The following is a 13,580-nucleotide window of genomic DNA, read 5'->3' as shown; positions in this document are numbered from 1 at the left end:
CCAGGCATAGAACTTGGGACCTTGCACTTGTAAGGCAGGCTGCAGAACCACTGAGCTAAATCCCCCACCCTATATATGTTTTTCAAACTCTAACATGCACACAGATCGCCAGGGGTCTTGTTACAGTGGTTTCTAATTCAGTAAGTTTGGGAGCAGAGCTTGAGGTTCCATATCTCCCAGACAGAAGACTGTGTTACTGGTGTGCAGAGCGCGTATTGGTTAAGGAATGTCTTGCATGAGCAGTTGAGTCAGGTGGTGGTGAAGGCACATAACCTTGGGAGCCACACATACCATAGGATAGACTGTCAGAGATAGCATAGTGCCATGGTGAACCTAGGGCATGTGTGGCACAGCTGGCTGTTTGTACTATTGGAAGCTCTAAAAAGTTCACCATCACTGGTATAGTATAAGGAACACCATACTGTATTGGAAAGGAAAACAGAATTTTCATGTCAGTCACCTGTTAGCCATCTGACCTTGATCTAGGGTGGGGGTGGCAGACCTGTGGCATGTGTGCTGCAGTGGGCACACAACCCTCCCTGTCTGCACACGAGCCAAGTCACCCAGCATCGCCCCAGCATCAGATAACAGCACAGAAAAGCATACCAAATGCAGACTTTTACCTTTCAGTAAAATCAGTTTGTATTATCAAAAGGTATGTTACTGTGTTTTTCTTTTAAGACAAAAAATTGTTAATGTATAGTTATTTTTTCTAAACTAAAACCTCAGTATTCACGTTTATTTAGTGTTGGCACTTTGATAAATAAGTGGGTTTTGTGTTGTAGTTTGGGCACTTGCCTCTAAAATGTTTGTCATTACTTATCTAGGTACTGTAGTTAATTTGTCTCTGAGATTCATTATTATTTTTTGTTTTTTTTTTTAAGACAGGGTCTCACTATATAGTTGAGACTATTCTAGAACTCACTATGTAGAGACTATGTAGACCAAGCTGGTCTCATACTCACAGCAATCTTCCTGCCTCAGCCACCCGAGGACTGGAATTACAGGCATGTGTCACCACGCCTGGCTCCCTGAGCTTCAGTATTTTTACCCTGTTAAAAGAGTAGTACTGCAGGGACAAGGGTCTGGGTAATTGTTCTTTTTAAAAAGTATTCATTGTTTATAATAGGTGTATTACTGATGAAGTATATTACCTACATCTCTGGATTGCATCTCAAGTGGTTTTCCCCCTGTACTAAGGCTAGTTTATAAGTAGCTGACTAGTGCTTCTGGGGTACTTAACCTACTAAGTGGTAGTGTATTTTGCACACTAACATGTTTGTTATCCTTAATTATAAACATTGCTATGTTTGAATTTCTGATTGCTTTTCTTTTTGTGTTTTTTAGTGCCATTGTGGTCTTGCAGCTTTAAAACTAGATCATGGTAAATTGTATTAAAGTGCAAAAATAAAAATTAGTCTTCTTGGCAAAAGTTTTTATCAAGTGAATGTTATTTCTACTACAGAATATACTTGGATACTTTAATCATATATTGTAAATATTTCTTTGGATTGCTAGGAAACACTTTTTTTTTTTTCTTGGTGATTGAACCCAGGGTCTTGAGCATACTAAACATATGCTATACAATTGAAATGCATCCCTAGTCCCTAATAACTATTTATATATGGGTTTTTTTTGTTTTTGTTTTTGTTTTTGTTTTTTGTTTTTTTGAGACAGTATTTCACTATGTAGTTGAGACTCACCTGAACTCATTATGTAGCCCAGGCTGGTGGTCTTGAACTCCCAGCAATCCTCCTGTCTCAGCCTCCTGAGTGTTGGGATCATGGGCATGCACTACTACGCCTGGCTATATATGGGTTTTTGCTGTTTTATTTTGGTTTGATTTTTTTTTTTTTGAGACAGGATCTCATTATATAGTTTAGGCTGGCCTTGAATTCACATGTAGCCCAGGCTGGCCTCAAACTCAGAGCAGTCCTCCTGACTCAGCCGCCCAAGTGCTGAGATTATAGGTGTGTGTCACCATGCCCACCACTTACATGAACATAAATGAATAAATCAACTAGAGGAAAGAGAAAGTTCTTTAAAGTAATATGAATGCTAGGTGTGGTGGTGCACACTCCCTGCATTTGGGAGACTAAGGCAGGAGGATGACCACAAGTTTGAGGCCATCCTTGACTACATAGAGAGTTCGCAACCAGCCTGGACTATACCGAAAGGCCCTGTCTCAAAAAACTAAAAAGAAGAAAAAAAGAAAATATATATACCCTACATGCCTGGCAAGCATGAGGTTCCCCCACTTTTTTTTGCGGGTGTGGGGGAGGTACTGGGGATTGAACTTGGTACCTTGTGCTTGCAAGGCAGGCGGTGGATCCACTGAGCTAAATTCCCTGTCCCTACGAGGTCCTGAGTTCAATCCCCGGAACCAAAAAAAGAAAAAAAAAAGTGTAGAGACTAAAAATATCGAAGGAATGACAAAATTAGTCACATCATAGTAGTGTTTGATAATGGCAAATAGTCATTGCTAAGATTGTGGCTTGGAGGTTTGTTCAAGAGAGAATATTGGGGGATTACTGCTTAATATCTAATGAAATATGAAGGAACAAGTGATTTTACATTGGAGAAGCCCAGCAGGCACCAGTTTGACCAGGTGATCGTGTTTAACCTATAGGTTTCCCCAGTGGTGGCAGGGAAGGGTGGGTGTAGTATGCCCAGCATCATATTTCATGAAGCTTTTCAGAAGTGTGTGGCCTAAATCTGACTGGAGGGACAAGGGCTAGACCCAGATTGAAGAGTTGTTTTATTTATTTATTTATTTATTTATTTATGTTTTGTTTTTTGGGTTTTTGAGACAGGGTCTCACTATGTAGTTGAGACTGACCTGGAACTTACTATGTAGCCCAGGCTGGTCTCGAACTCATAGCGATTCTCCTGCCTCAGCCTCCCAAGTGCTGGGATTACAGGAGTGCACCACCATGCCTGGCAGAAGAGTTGTTTTAGAAAATGAAAGGTCTTAAGGGCAGCGCCATGAAGGAAATACAGGAACAGACTTGAAGTCCTTTTCCATGTTGAAAGACAGGCAGCCTGATAACTAAATCCAGTTTAGAAAGGATCTTGGACCTGAGAGACATTGTTGAGACTGGTAAAGTTTGAATGTATTGGATTGGCTCTGTGTTACAGTATGGTTGTAATGTCAAGTATCTTTGTTTTGGGTGGCGTATACCAGAGTAATTATCATGGAAAGATTATATGTACTTCAAACAGTTGTGCACCATTTCTTGAAACTTTTAAAGGAAAAACAAGAAACTAAACATACTTTTCTCATTATAATTTTTATATTTATTTATTTCTATATTTACAGATGACTACATTGTTCTATATATGTGGTGTGGTTTTCAGTAAATGCTGGTTGAAAAAATACTGTTTTTTCCTCCACAGTTTTTATTAGTGCACATTAGCTATATACATTAGTGAATTTTGTTTAGATAGGTTTGTACATGCACATCACACTGTTTAATCACTTAGATTCCTCTCAGCTTGCTTTCCTTCCCTCTTACCTAATAATACCCTACTTTTTATTAAAATACGTTTGCAGTACTGGGGATTGAACCTGGGAAGTGGTGGTAAATCTGTGGTGTGTGTGCTGCAGCTGGCTCTTCGTTATTGTTGAAAGCGCTGAAAGGTTCGCCATCACTGACCTAGGGTTTTTGCACTGAGCTACATTTCCCAGCCCCTTTTTCTTATTTTGAGACAGGGTTTTGCTAAATCACTAAGTGGCCCAGGCTGAACTTGAAGTTTAGATCTTCCTACCTCAGCACTTTAGAGTGTTGGGATTACAGGTATGTGCCACCATGGGATGCTTTTAATTTGGTATATTAGGACAACCCTGTGACCTTCAAGTTTCTGAATCTGACTGACTTCACTCCAAATGATGTCTGATTCCATCCACTTTTCTGTACTGTGTTTTTGCATGCACGTGTGTATTTGTGTGTGTGTGTATCACATTTTCTTTATCCACTCATCTCTTGGGTACCAGGCTGGTTCCATACCTTGGGCTGTGTGTATTGTGCCCCAGTAAATACAGGTGTGGATGTATTCCTGTAGTGTGCTGACTTTGATTCCTTTGGGTATATACTAAGGAGTGATACAACTGGATCAAATGGTAGCTCTATTTTAGTTTAGTTTATTTAGCTTCTATAGTGATTTACATTCCCACCAGCGTTGTAGAAGGGTTTCTTTTTCCCCCTATATCTTACCAGAAATTAATGCTTCTTGTATTCTCGATAATAGCTATTCTGATGGGTGAAATGGGATCTCAATGCAGTTTTGATTTTATTTCTCAAAAGTAATCTTTCTTTTTTTGGTACTGGGGGTCCAACTCAGGACCTTGTGCTTGCAAGGCAGTCGGCAGCACCACTGAGCTAAATCCCCAGCCCTCCCAAAAGTATTCTTGATTATGGAAGAATATTGAGTTCTATTCATGTGAACAGAAATAATAATTTGTTTTTAATGTTGTCTTTTCAGAAAGCTGAAGTTGATGGTAGTTTAAGTGACAGCCATATATCTCCTCCAGCCAAACGCACTTTGAAACAACCAGATTCTGTTTGCAAAGACAAATCAAAATCACGAAGTACTGGCCAGCGAGAGGAATGGAACATACCAGCTGGACAGGCCAGGTGAGAAGGGAGAACTCAGCCTCTTTTTTTCGTGAATTATTTGATGTGAGTCAAGGCTGATGTTAATCCTAATTTTTTTGACTTCTTAAGAAAAAGGTATATTTATTTACTTAGAAAGTTTGTTAAATTTATAATTTCTGTATAATTTTATTTTCTATATGCTGCACTGAATTTGTTGTTTGTCTTAACAAGATATATGTCTTAAGATACATAATGGAATAGAAATTATGTAACAGTGTATTACTAAAAAAATCAGGATTTCGATAGTTTGAGCATGCTTTCATGTTTATAGTCCTGAAAATTTCAATAAAACGTAGAATTAGATTTATATTTTTTATTGGAAAATAAAATCTCTCCCTTCTAAGCTTTTTGAATACGCTACTTGAATTCTATTCTATTCTTTATTTTATATGTAGGAATTCACAAATACTCAAACTTAGGTTAAATGTTGTAACAACATATATTTTTATTGCAGAATACTGTTTTGTTGGCTTTTGTGGGCTATTTATTTAGCCACTAGACATTTATTCAGACACTTACTACCTGGGAGCAGTATTGTGCTGTTGGAGGAGGTAACCTAGAGAAAGAGACAAGTATTTATGTCTCTACAATAATAGAAGGGCATATGCTAAGATATAGACAAAATTAAATCTTTGTTAGATGAACAAAACACTTAGAATGTGTTTGACATTTCCTCCTGTGGCTCAGTGATGAGGGAGTAGAGAGGTTAGGGTACCGCTGCTGCGTCCGTCAGCAGAGGCACGTTAGAATTGAGGGGTGGTAGTGGTTGGGTAAGTTCTGTCACAAGTAAAGCTTGTTCTGAAATGAGGCTTAGAATGTTCATAAATCAAAAATTGCAGGTCCGGGGATTTAGCTCAGTGGTTCCGCCACCTGCCTTGCAAGCTCAAGGGCCCGAGTTTGATCCCTGGTACCAAAAAATAAAAAGGGCCGAGGATTTAGCTCAGTGGCACTGCTGCCTGCCTCACAAGCAGAGGATCCTGAGTTTGATCCCTGGTACACACACACACACACACACAAAGCTTGAGTTGATATGGGAAAAGGAAAATAAGTGATCTTTTTTTTGTGTGTGTGTTTTTGATGGTAGGGATTGAACCAAGGTTCTTGTTCATGCCAACCACACACTCTACCACTGAGCTACAACTGCTAGCCAGGAATAATTTTTAAGAGTAGTATTGCTTTGGTTTAAAGCTATAGAAAATCTAAAGTAATAATTATCTGATGTAAGGTGAAACTGTATTGGAAACAGATCCTAGGAAAAGATCTCTACTACCTCCCCTTTTAATAATAAACAGGCTGGGGCTAGTGTGGTGAGGCTGAGGCAGGATTGCTGTGAGTTCAAGGCCATTCTGGGCTACACAGTGAGACCCTTTCTCCAAAACAAAACACAGCACAACAAAATAAGGTGGGCCCTGGGAGGCTGAGGCAGGAGGATTGCCACAAGTTCAAGGCCAGGCTGGGCTACATAGTGAGTTTGAGGCCAGCCTGGACTACACAGGGAGAAGTCTCAAAAGAAAAAAAAATTAGTTTGAGATAGGCTCTTGCTAAGTTGGCTGGGCTGGGCTCAAGCTTGCCATCTTCAGTGCTACAGTCTCCCAGAATGCTGGATTGCAGGTGTGCACCATCATGCCTGGCAAGGATTGATTTCTTTAGAGCAAACAAATTTTACTGTGTTGCCTTTCTCAGTGATGTTGCCATTGTTCACACAAAACTTTTGGATTTCTTTCTTTCTTTAGTACTAGGGATCCTACTCAGGACCCTGTGCTTGCGAGGCAGGCGGTGGCACCACTCAGCTAAATCCCTTCCCCACTCTTTTAGTGGTACTGGAGAACCCAGGGGTGCCCTACCACTAAGTTACATCCCCATCCCCTTTTATTTTTTATTTTTATTAGTACATGTTTGCAGTACATTCATTGTGGAGAGTTTTGGTACATACATGTACATAATTATTTTTTATTTTGAGACAGGATCTTGCCTCAAATTTGTGATCCTCCTGTATTAGTCTCCTGAGTAGCTGGGATTACAGGTGTGTGTCACCACCCCCTACACCTAGATTTCTTTTGTGGAACAATTTTAGGTCTGCATCTTACTGTTATTTTTGGTTTTCTTTTGAGACAGGATCTCACTGTGTAACTCAACGCTGGCCTTGAAGTCACTATATAACTCAGGCTGGCCTTCAACTCACAGCAGTCCTCCTGCCTCAGTCTCCTGAGTGCTGAGATTACAGGCATGTTATACCATGCCTGGCTTTATCTAACTGTTTTGAATAATTTAAGTGATGTAAGATTTCAACCATTTAGTTTTACAGCCAAAGTTGACTTAGTACCAAGTGTGAATAAATTGATAATTGGCAGATAAGCTGAATTAATGTTACTAAAAGGCAAGGTATCAATTTGAAATAATAAAATAGACTTTTCTGTGTGGTTTTAAGTGGATTTTGAGAATGATTATGGAGAATTCCAGAAATCATTGTGCATTGGCAACATTGGTAGAATACACATATCAATTACTTCAGAGTTATATCCGTATGGAGTATCATGTACATCGAACTGTTCTCAAGATATTTGTTTATTTTCCATTTTGAAGGAAAGGGCTGGAGTTTTGTTTTGTTTTCTGAGAGAGGGTCTCATATAGTTCATGCTGTCCTTGAACTCACTATATAGCTTGGGCAAGCCTAAAACTTGCAACAATCCTCCTGCCTCAGCCTACCTAATGCTGGGATTACAGGCATGTACCACTATGCCTAGCTTTTTTTTTTTTTTTTTTTTTTTTTTTTTTTTTTGAGATAAGGTCTTCCTTTGTTGTTCAGGATGGCCTTGAATTCACTATGTAGCCCAGGCCGGATTTGAATTTATGGTGATCCTCCTGCTTCAGCCTCCCAGAGTGCTTGGATTTCAGGTGTGCACCAGTATGCCCAGCCTTCCCCTTAGTTTCTTAATCTCTGAAAATAATTTATTTAAAACTGTCTTAGTTTGAAATTTATTTATTTTGCTCAACTGAAACCATTAGATACTATGTGTTGCCAGGCTACGTATTGCCTCACTTAAGTTTATGCTACCTGTTAAGCTTTAGTCTTTTCACTGGGGTTGTAATTTACAGAGTTGTTGATAGAATGACTTCAGTGTATAATCTGTTATGAAAGCTTTTCTTGAAAGAATCAAATGACAGTGTATTCTGTTAATGCATATCTTACCAATTTTAGGCTAAATTAAATTTATCCTGTAAAATAATATTTTATTTATTATTACCAACATTTTAAAGATTAAAATAATAGGTCTAGCAGTATTACTTTTCTTGCTCATCTAAACAAATGCTAGTATGCTTGAGTATTAAATATAACTGTGTTCTAGGTTAACTTCTCAGCCTGGCACTGCATTACCGAACGGACATAGTAGCTTATGTGAGTATGCTGTTACAAAACTGTTCAGTATGCTGTTCTAAAACTGCTCAGTATTTAAATTCTTATATTGATGTTAGATTAAGCATTAAGTGGAGAAAAATAGAGTGATTTAATACTGTGCTCAGCATACAGCTGAGGAAATCTAGTCAGGAAATGACTAGATTTTTCGTCATTGCAAAAATGTATGTAATTATTAAATTTTGAGTAATCAGTATAACTGATAGTTTATTTTTTTTAGTAACTGATAATTTAAAATAGGACATGATAAAACAGCTGTTGAAACTTTAAATTGAGTATTTAAGCCTTTAAGAAGTTATGGTGAACTTTTGCAATCTTTTAAAAGTAATTTTGTGTTTTGTTTTCTTGGTTTTGGTATTTTGTGAGCTGAAATGGAAATGCCTCTGCTTTTACTTTAGCCCTTCGAAGCCATCCTCTTCGAGGGGAAAAGAAAGGAGATGGAGACCTTTCTTGTATTAATGGTGACATGGAAGTTAGGAAAAGCTGTCGTTCCAGGAAGAACAGATTTGAGAGTGTGAACCAGAGTTTGCTATTTGATCAACTAGTAAATAGGTATGAATGTTTTTACAGTATGCAGTTTATCTTATTTTAATTAATCAATCAATTAATTTTTGTACCAGGATCGAAACTTAGGACCTTGCGCTTGCCAGGCAGGTGTGGTTCCCCTGAGCTACATCCCTGGCAGTTTTTACTCAGAATCTTGAGCTTGCAAGGCAGGCAGCAGAACCACTGAGCTAAATCCCCAGCTCAGTTTATTTTATTTTTTAAAGCGAACTGTATTTTTAAAAATATTCTGAGCACTGACTTGGCAATGAATACAGTTCTTTTAAAACTTAACAATAGGGATAGGATTTAGCTCAGGGATGCCATGCCTGCCTCATAAGCACAAGATCCTGACTTTAATTCCCAGTACCAAAAAAAAAAAAAACAAAACCCCAAAACAAAAAAACTTAACAATAGCTGGCAACAATAGTTTTTTAGTCAGGCCAGTAGATTTAATATAATTTGTATAATAGCTAAAATTTTCTTCTATTTTAGCTTAGTTAGATAATATAAAAGTAATTTTATTTGAACTTCACTACTATAGTCCCTTGCTGTTCATTTAGTATTTGTGTTTTGCATAGTTTTTAAGCTATATTAATTCTCATTGATATATAGCAAATAATAGTTTTGCTTAGGATTTTGACTTGAAGCTAATGTTTTAAGCCTGTATTATTATGTTTATTTCATTTTTGTTTGTTTTTTTTGAGACAGGGTCTCAGTATGTAGTTCAGGATGGCCTTGAACTGTCTGTGTAGCTCAGGCTGGCCTAGAACTTGCAGTGATCTTCTTGCCTCAGCCTCCTATGTGCTGGGATTTACAGGCATGAACCACCCGCCACATCTGTTGAGCCTGTATTGTGAATTGAGTCATCTAGTGAGTGAGCCTAGCTAGTGATCCAGTCAGGTGTACATCTAAGAAATTCTGTTCTCAGATAATACATTTTTGTTTGCTGCTACAGTAACAGTGCCACAGTCTGGGGGACAATTATAAAGAGATCTCTATCTGGAGTCTAGGAAGTCAAAACTACTACAGGGACTGAATCTGGTGAGGGCCTTCTTGTTACACTGTAACACGGGGGAGGGATTGCAGGGTGAGAGCATAGGAGACAGGAGGGGATCAGGGGCTCCCTTCAACTCCTCCTGTTTGTAAGCAGGATAACCACCTCAGTCCCTTTGCAAGGCTGTGCACTTTGACCTAATAACCTTTAAAAGTCCTGCCTCTGAACATTATTGTACTGGGCACTGGGTTTCCCCGCATTCAAATACTGAGAGACACTGAACCAGAGTGCACATCCTCCTCCTTGGTCATAGTAGTGGTCGCAGTGGCTTGAAGAGGAAGGTTAGTGTCTTCCCATTTGACAGAATGGGGAATAATGTAGCATAGCAGTCAATGTCAAGGTTAAGGTGTAACTTAGCATTTACTTAGATCTGGATCTGAACATACAGTAAATAATATAGAAATGTTTATTGTTTGTTAAAAACATAAGATAAAAATTGTTATAATGTTAGCATACATTTCTTGACTTTCAATATTCTGCCCAAATTTTTAAAATATCTGTCCAGTTAGCCTCATTTGCCTTTAAACATTTTACAAATTCTTCTTTTTATACATGGAACTAGTTTTTGGTGCCAGGTAATTATTTATGGTGACATTGTGGATTGATTTATTTGGGGCCTTATATTTTTTATTTTAATAAACACATTAAGAGACCATGTCCTGGTTTATTTTGTAAATTGGGCATTGTTTCCTGATGGATAGTGGCACTGAGAGACATTCAGTTCGATTGTCATATGCAGTTACACATCAGAGGTGATTATGTGTTGTTGGAAGAGCCCTGTCTAAGCCCTGGTGTGGTTATGCTTACAGTACTGCTGAAGCTGTACTCCAAGAAATGGACAACATTAACATCCGGCGGAATCGGCGATCAGGAGAAGTGGAACGACTTAGAATGTGGACAGATACAGAATTTGTGAGTACATCAACTGTGGGAGTTTTTGAAAGTGTTTTTTTAATACTTGTGAGGAAGGCTTCAAAGGAGACCATGCAGCAGTTGGGTTTTTTGTGTTTGTTTTTTTAAATTAATAATTGTTCTTTTGGTTTGGGATTTGATTACTTCTTTTTATTTTTTGAGTCTTGCGGTATAGTTCAGGCTGGCCCCAAAGTCATGATGATCCTCCTGCCTCAGCCTCCCAAGTGCTAGGATTATACATGTGCCACCAGGCCTGGCTACTTGGTCTCTCTCTCTCTTTTTTTTTTATCCATTTCCCCTGTGCTGTATCCTTCCCAAGAAGATCCTCTACTCTTGCCAGATGGATCATTTTACAGTGTAGCTCTGATTCTGTTACTCTTCTGATTTCTTTAATGATTTTTAAAATTGTACTGAAGTAATTATTATTTTTTTAATCAAAAAAAATTTTTTTTATAGTAGGGATCAAACTCCAGACCTGGTGCTTGTGAGGCAGGTGGCAGCACCACTAGCTAAATACCTGGCCTTGCACTGAAGTAATTAAAAACACCTCAACCTTTGTATTCTGCTTTAAACTTTATCATCTCAGACATCATTGCCCAAATATAAACAAATTATTCTGTTCTCTACATTTTACTTCTGTGAATAGCGCTGGTTAATGACTGCTGCAATACTACCTTTAATTCCGGTTTCTTTCCATTGCTTCCTCCTTTCCTACTCCATAATAAGAGGAATTGTAGAGAGTGTCTGTGTGTGTGTGTGTGTGTGTGTGTGTGTGTGTGTGTGTGTGTGTTACTGAAGAGTTACATTCCCAGCCAGACCCCCCCTTTTCTCCCTAAGGTCTGACTAAGTTGCTTGTTGCCCAGGTTGGTTTGGGTTTTGTTTTGCTTTGTTTTTCAGGTTGGATTTAAACTTGTAAACCTCCTTGCTCAGCCTCCCAGAACTCTGGGATTATAGGCCTCCACCTCCATGCCGGGCTTTAGACTTATTTTGTTTTCTTTGATAATTACTTGACTTACACCCTCCAACAGGCTATGATTTCCTTGAGGAGAAAGTATATTGATGGCATTATATGCTTTTAATATATTTTGTTTTGTTTTTTTCCCCTGTATTATATTTATTGGATTTAGGAAGTTCTACTTTTATAATTTTTTTTCCTACCGGAGATCGAACTTGGGACCTGCGCTTGAAGGGCAGGTGGCCGCATCACTGAGCTAAATTCCTGGCCCTACACTTTTACAAAACTTTTGACATGCAGATAGGTGCTTAGTAAATGTTATGAAATGTTTCATTGGGTTTTTTCTTTTTTTGAGACAGGATCTTGCTATGCAATTTAGGCTAGACTTGAACTTAAGGCAATACTCCTGCCTCTTGAGTGTGGGATTATAAGCATGTGCCATCCTGCCCAGCTAGTTAATATTATTTATAGCAGAGAATAAATGCCATGTTGATTTTGACAAATTTCTTTTTTTAAAAGGAAAACATGGATATGTATTCAAGAGTGAAAAGAAGAAGAAAATCACTGAGAAGAAATAGTTATGGGATACAGAATCATCATGAAGTTTCTACTGAGGGTGAAGAAGAAGGTTTGTAAAAGCATCTTATGAATACTGGAAAGTTCAAGTTGGGGGGGTGGGGAGAGAATTACATTAAATAATACCTGTACAATATTGCTGGGTAGGTGAGCTTTTGAAGTCTGTGTAATTTGAAGTGTTTTCTTTCTTTCTTTTTTTTTTTTTTTGGTGTTTTGGGACAAGGTCTCACTTTGTAGTTCAGGCTAGCCTTGAAGTCATTATGTAGCTCAGAGCAGCTTGAACTTGGGGTGATCCTCCTGCCTTTGCCTCCCAAGTGCTGGCAATTACAGATGTGCACCACAGCATCTGGCTACAAATATTTTACACAGTAGTGTTCGTGGAATAAGAAATGTTGTATTATTTTTTGTTGTTTTTTGTGGTACCAGTGATCAAACTCAGGACCTTGTGCTTGCAAAGCAGGCACAGTGCCACTGAGCTATCTCCCCAGCCCAAGAAATACTGTATTGTGCTGATTTCTTTACAGCCTTGAAATACAACCTTCCAAAATCAGCAGTAAGCTTTCAGATGTCATGAGTAATATATAAAGTCTTATAGTTTTAGTCTTCTACTTACTCAGAACCATTGACAACTGTAAAATTTTTTCTGTGCCTTAATATGCTTGTGTTATTGACAGTTCTTGTGATCAAAAAGTTCATCATAGGTATGTTGCATTTGGGGAAAGTATGTCTATAAATCTTCTTCAGACATTTAACTATAACGATAGCCAAACTATTGTTTTTTTTTAAAAAAACTTTTAGTATCTATGTACATTAGAACATTTAACTGTACAACTAGATGAATTATACAGTAATTATTTATGTTTAGAACTAAACTATCATCAGCCTCCTAGAAGTATGTTTCATATCCAGGGCTACCAGCACACTCCTGTAATTCCAGCACTCAGGAGGGTGGGGTAGGCAGATTGTGAGTTTGAGGCCAGCCCAGAGACCGGATGTTAATTCAGGGTCAGTCTGGATTATATAACAAGATCCTGTCTCAAAAAACCAAAACAAACACACAAATAAAAGTAACAGTCTGTTTAATGCTTCCTTCCAGTTCCTATCTTCATTCTTATACCAAAATGGGTCTGATTCATGTGTAACTGTTGTCTATATGCCTAATCATTATCTGCCAACAAAAATTGGCTCTAGCTGTAACATTAGTATTTACTTTGAAAGCATATTTTCTGAATTACCAATATAGTTATTATTTGAGTACTTATCATAATTGGTTTTTTTGTTTGTTTTTTGAGACAAGAGTCTTGCTGTGTAGTTCAGGCTTGCCTCAAACTTACTATGTAGCCCGGGCTGGCCTCAAACTCATGGCAATCCTCTTGTGTCAGCCTCCTGAGTGCTGGGATTACAGGCATGCACTACCTCATAATTAGTTTTTTTTTTTTTTTTTTTTTTTTTTTTTTTCGGGGTTTT

The 13,580-nt window shown here is 38.2% G+C and overlaps 1 protein-coding gene across 3 annotated transcripts in view; it reads left to right on the top strand.

Annotated features, from left to right (window-relative positions):
• The window catches only part of Atad2b (ATPase family AAA domain containing 2B), a 142,848-nt gene that overhangs the window by 29,885 nt on the left and 99,383 nt on the right, over positions 1-13,580 (top strand). For 2 of the 3 annotated variants that reach the window (XM_010604886.1, XM_010604885.1), the window contains exons 2-6: positions 4,483-4,634; positions 8,003-8,052; positions 8,469-8,622; positions 10,480-10,582; positions 12,057-12,165. In XM_010604886.1, the coding sequence (XP_010603188.1) occupies positions 8,537-8,622; positions 10,480-10,582; positions 12,057-12,165 (298 nt within the window). In that variant the 5' untranslated portion in view covers positions 4,483-4,634; positions 8,003-8,052; positions 8,469-8,536. Of the gene's footprint in view, positions 1-4,482; positions 4,635-8,002; positions 8,053-8,468; positions 8,623-10,479; positions 10,583-12,056; positions 12,166-13,580 lie in introns of those variants that run through there. The other variant, XM_010604887.1, reaches the window with a different exon arrangement.

This window comes from Fukomys damarensis, unplaced genomic scaffold (genome assembly GCF_012274545.1).
Source record: "Fukomys damarensis isolate Sample0158 unplaced genomic scaffold, DMR_v1.0_HiC HiC_scaffold_2, whole genome shotgun sequence".
Taxonomy (NCBI): Eukaryota; Metazoa; Chordata; class Mammalia; order Rodentia; family Bathyergidae; genus Fukomys; species Fukomys damarensis.
This window is presented reverse-complemented; position numbering and strand designations above follow the sequence as displayed.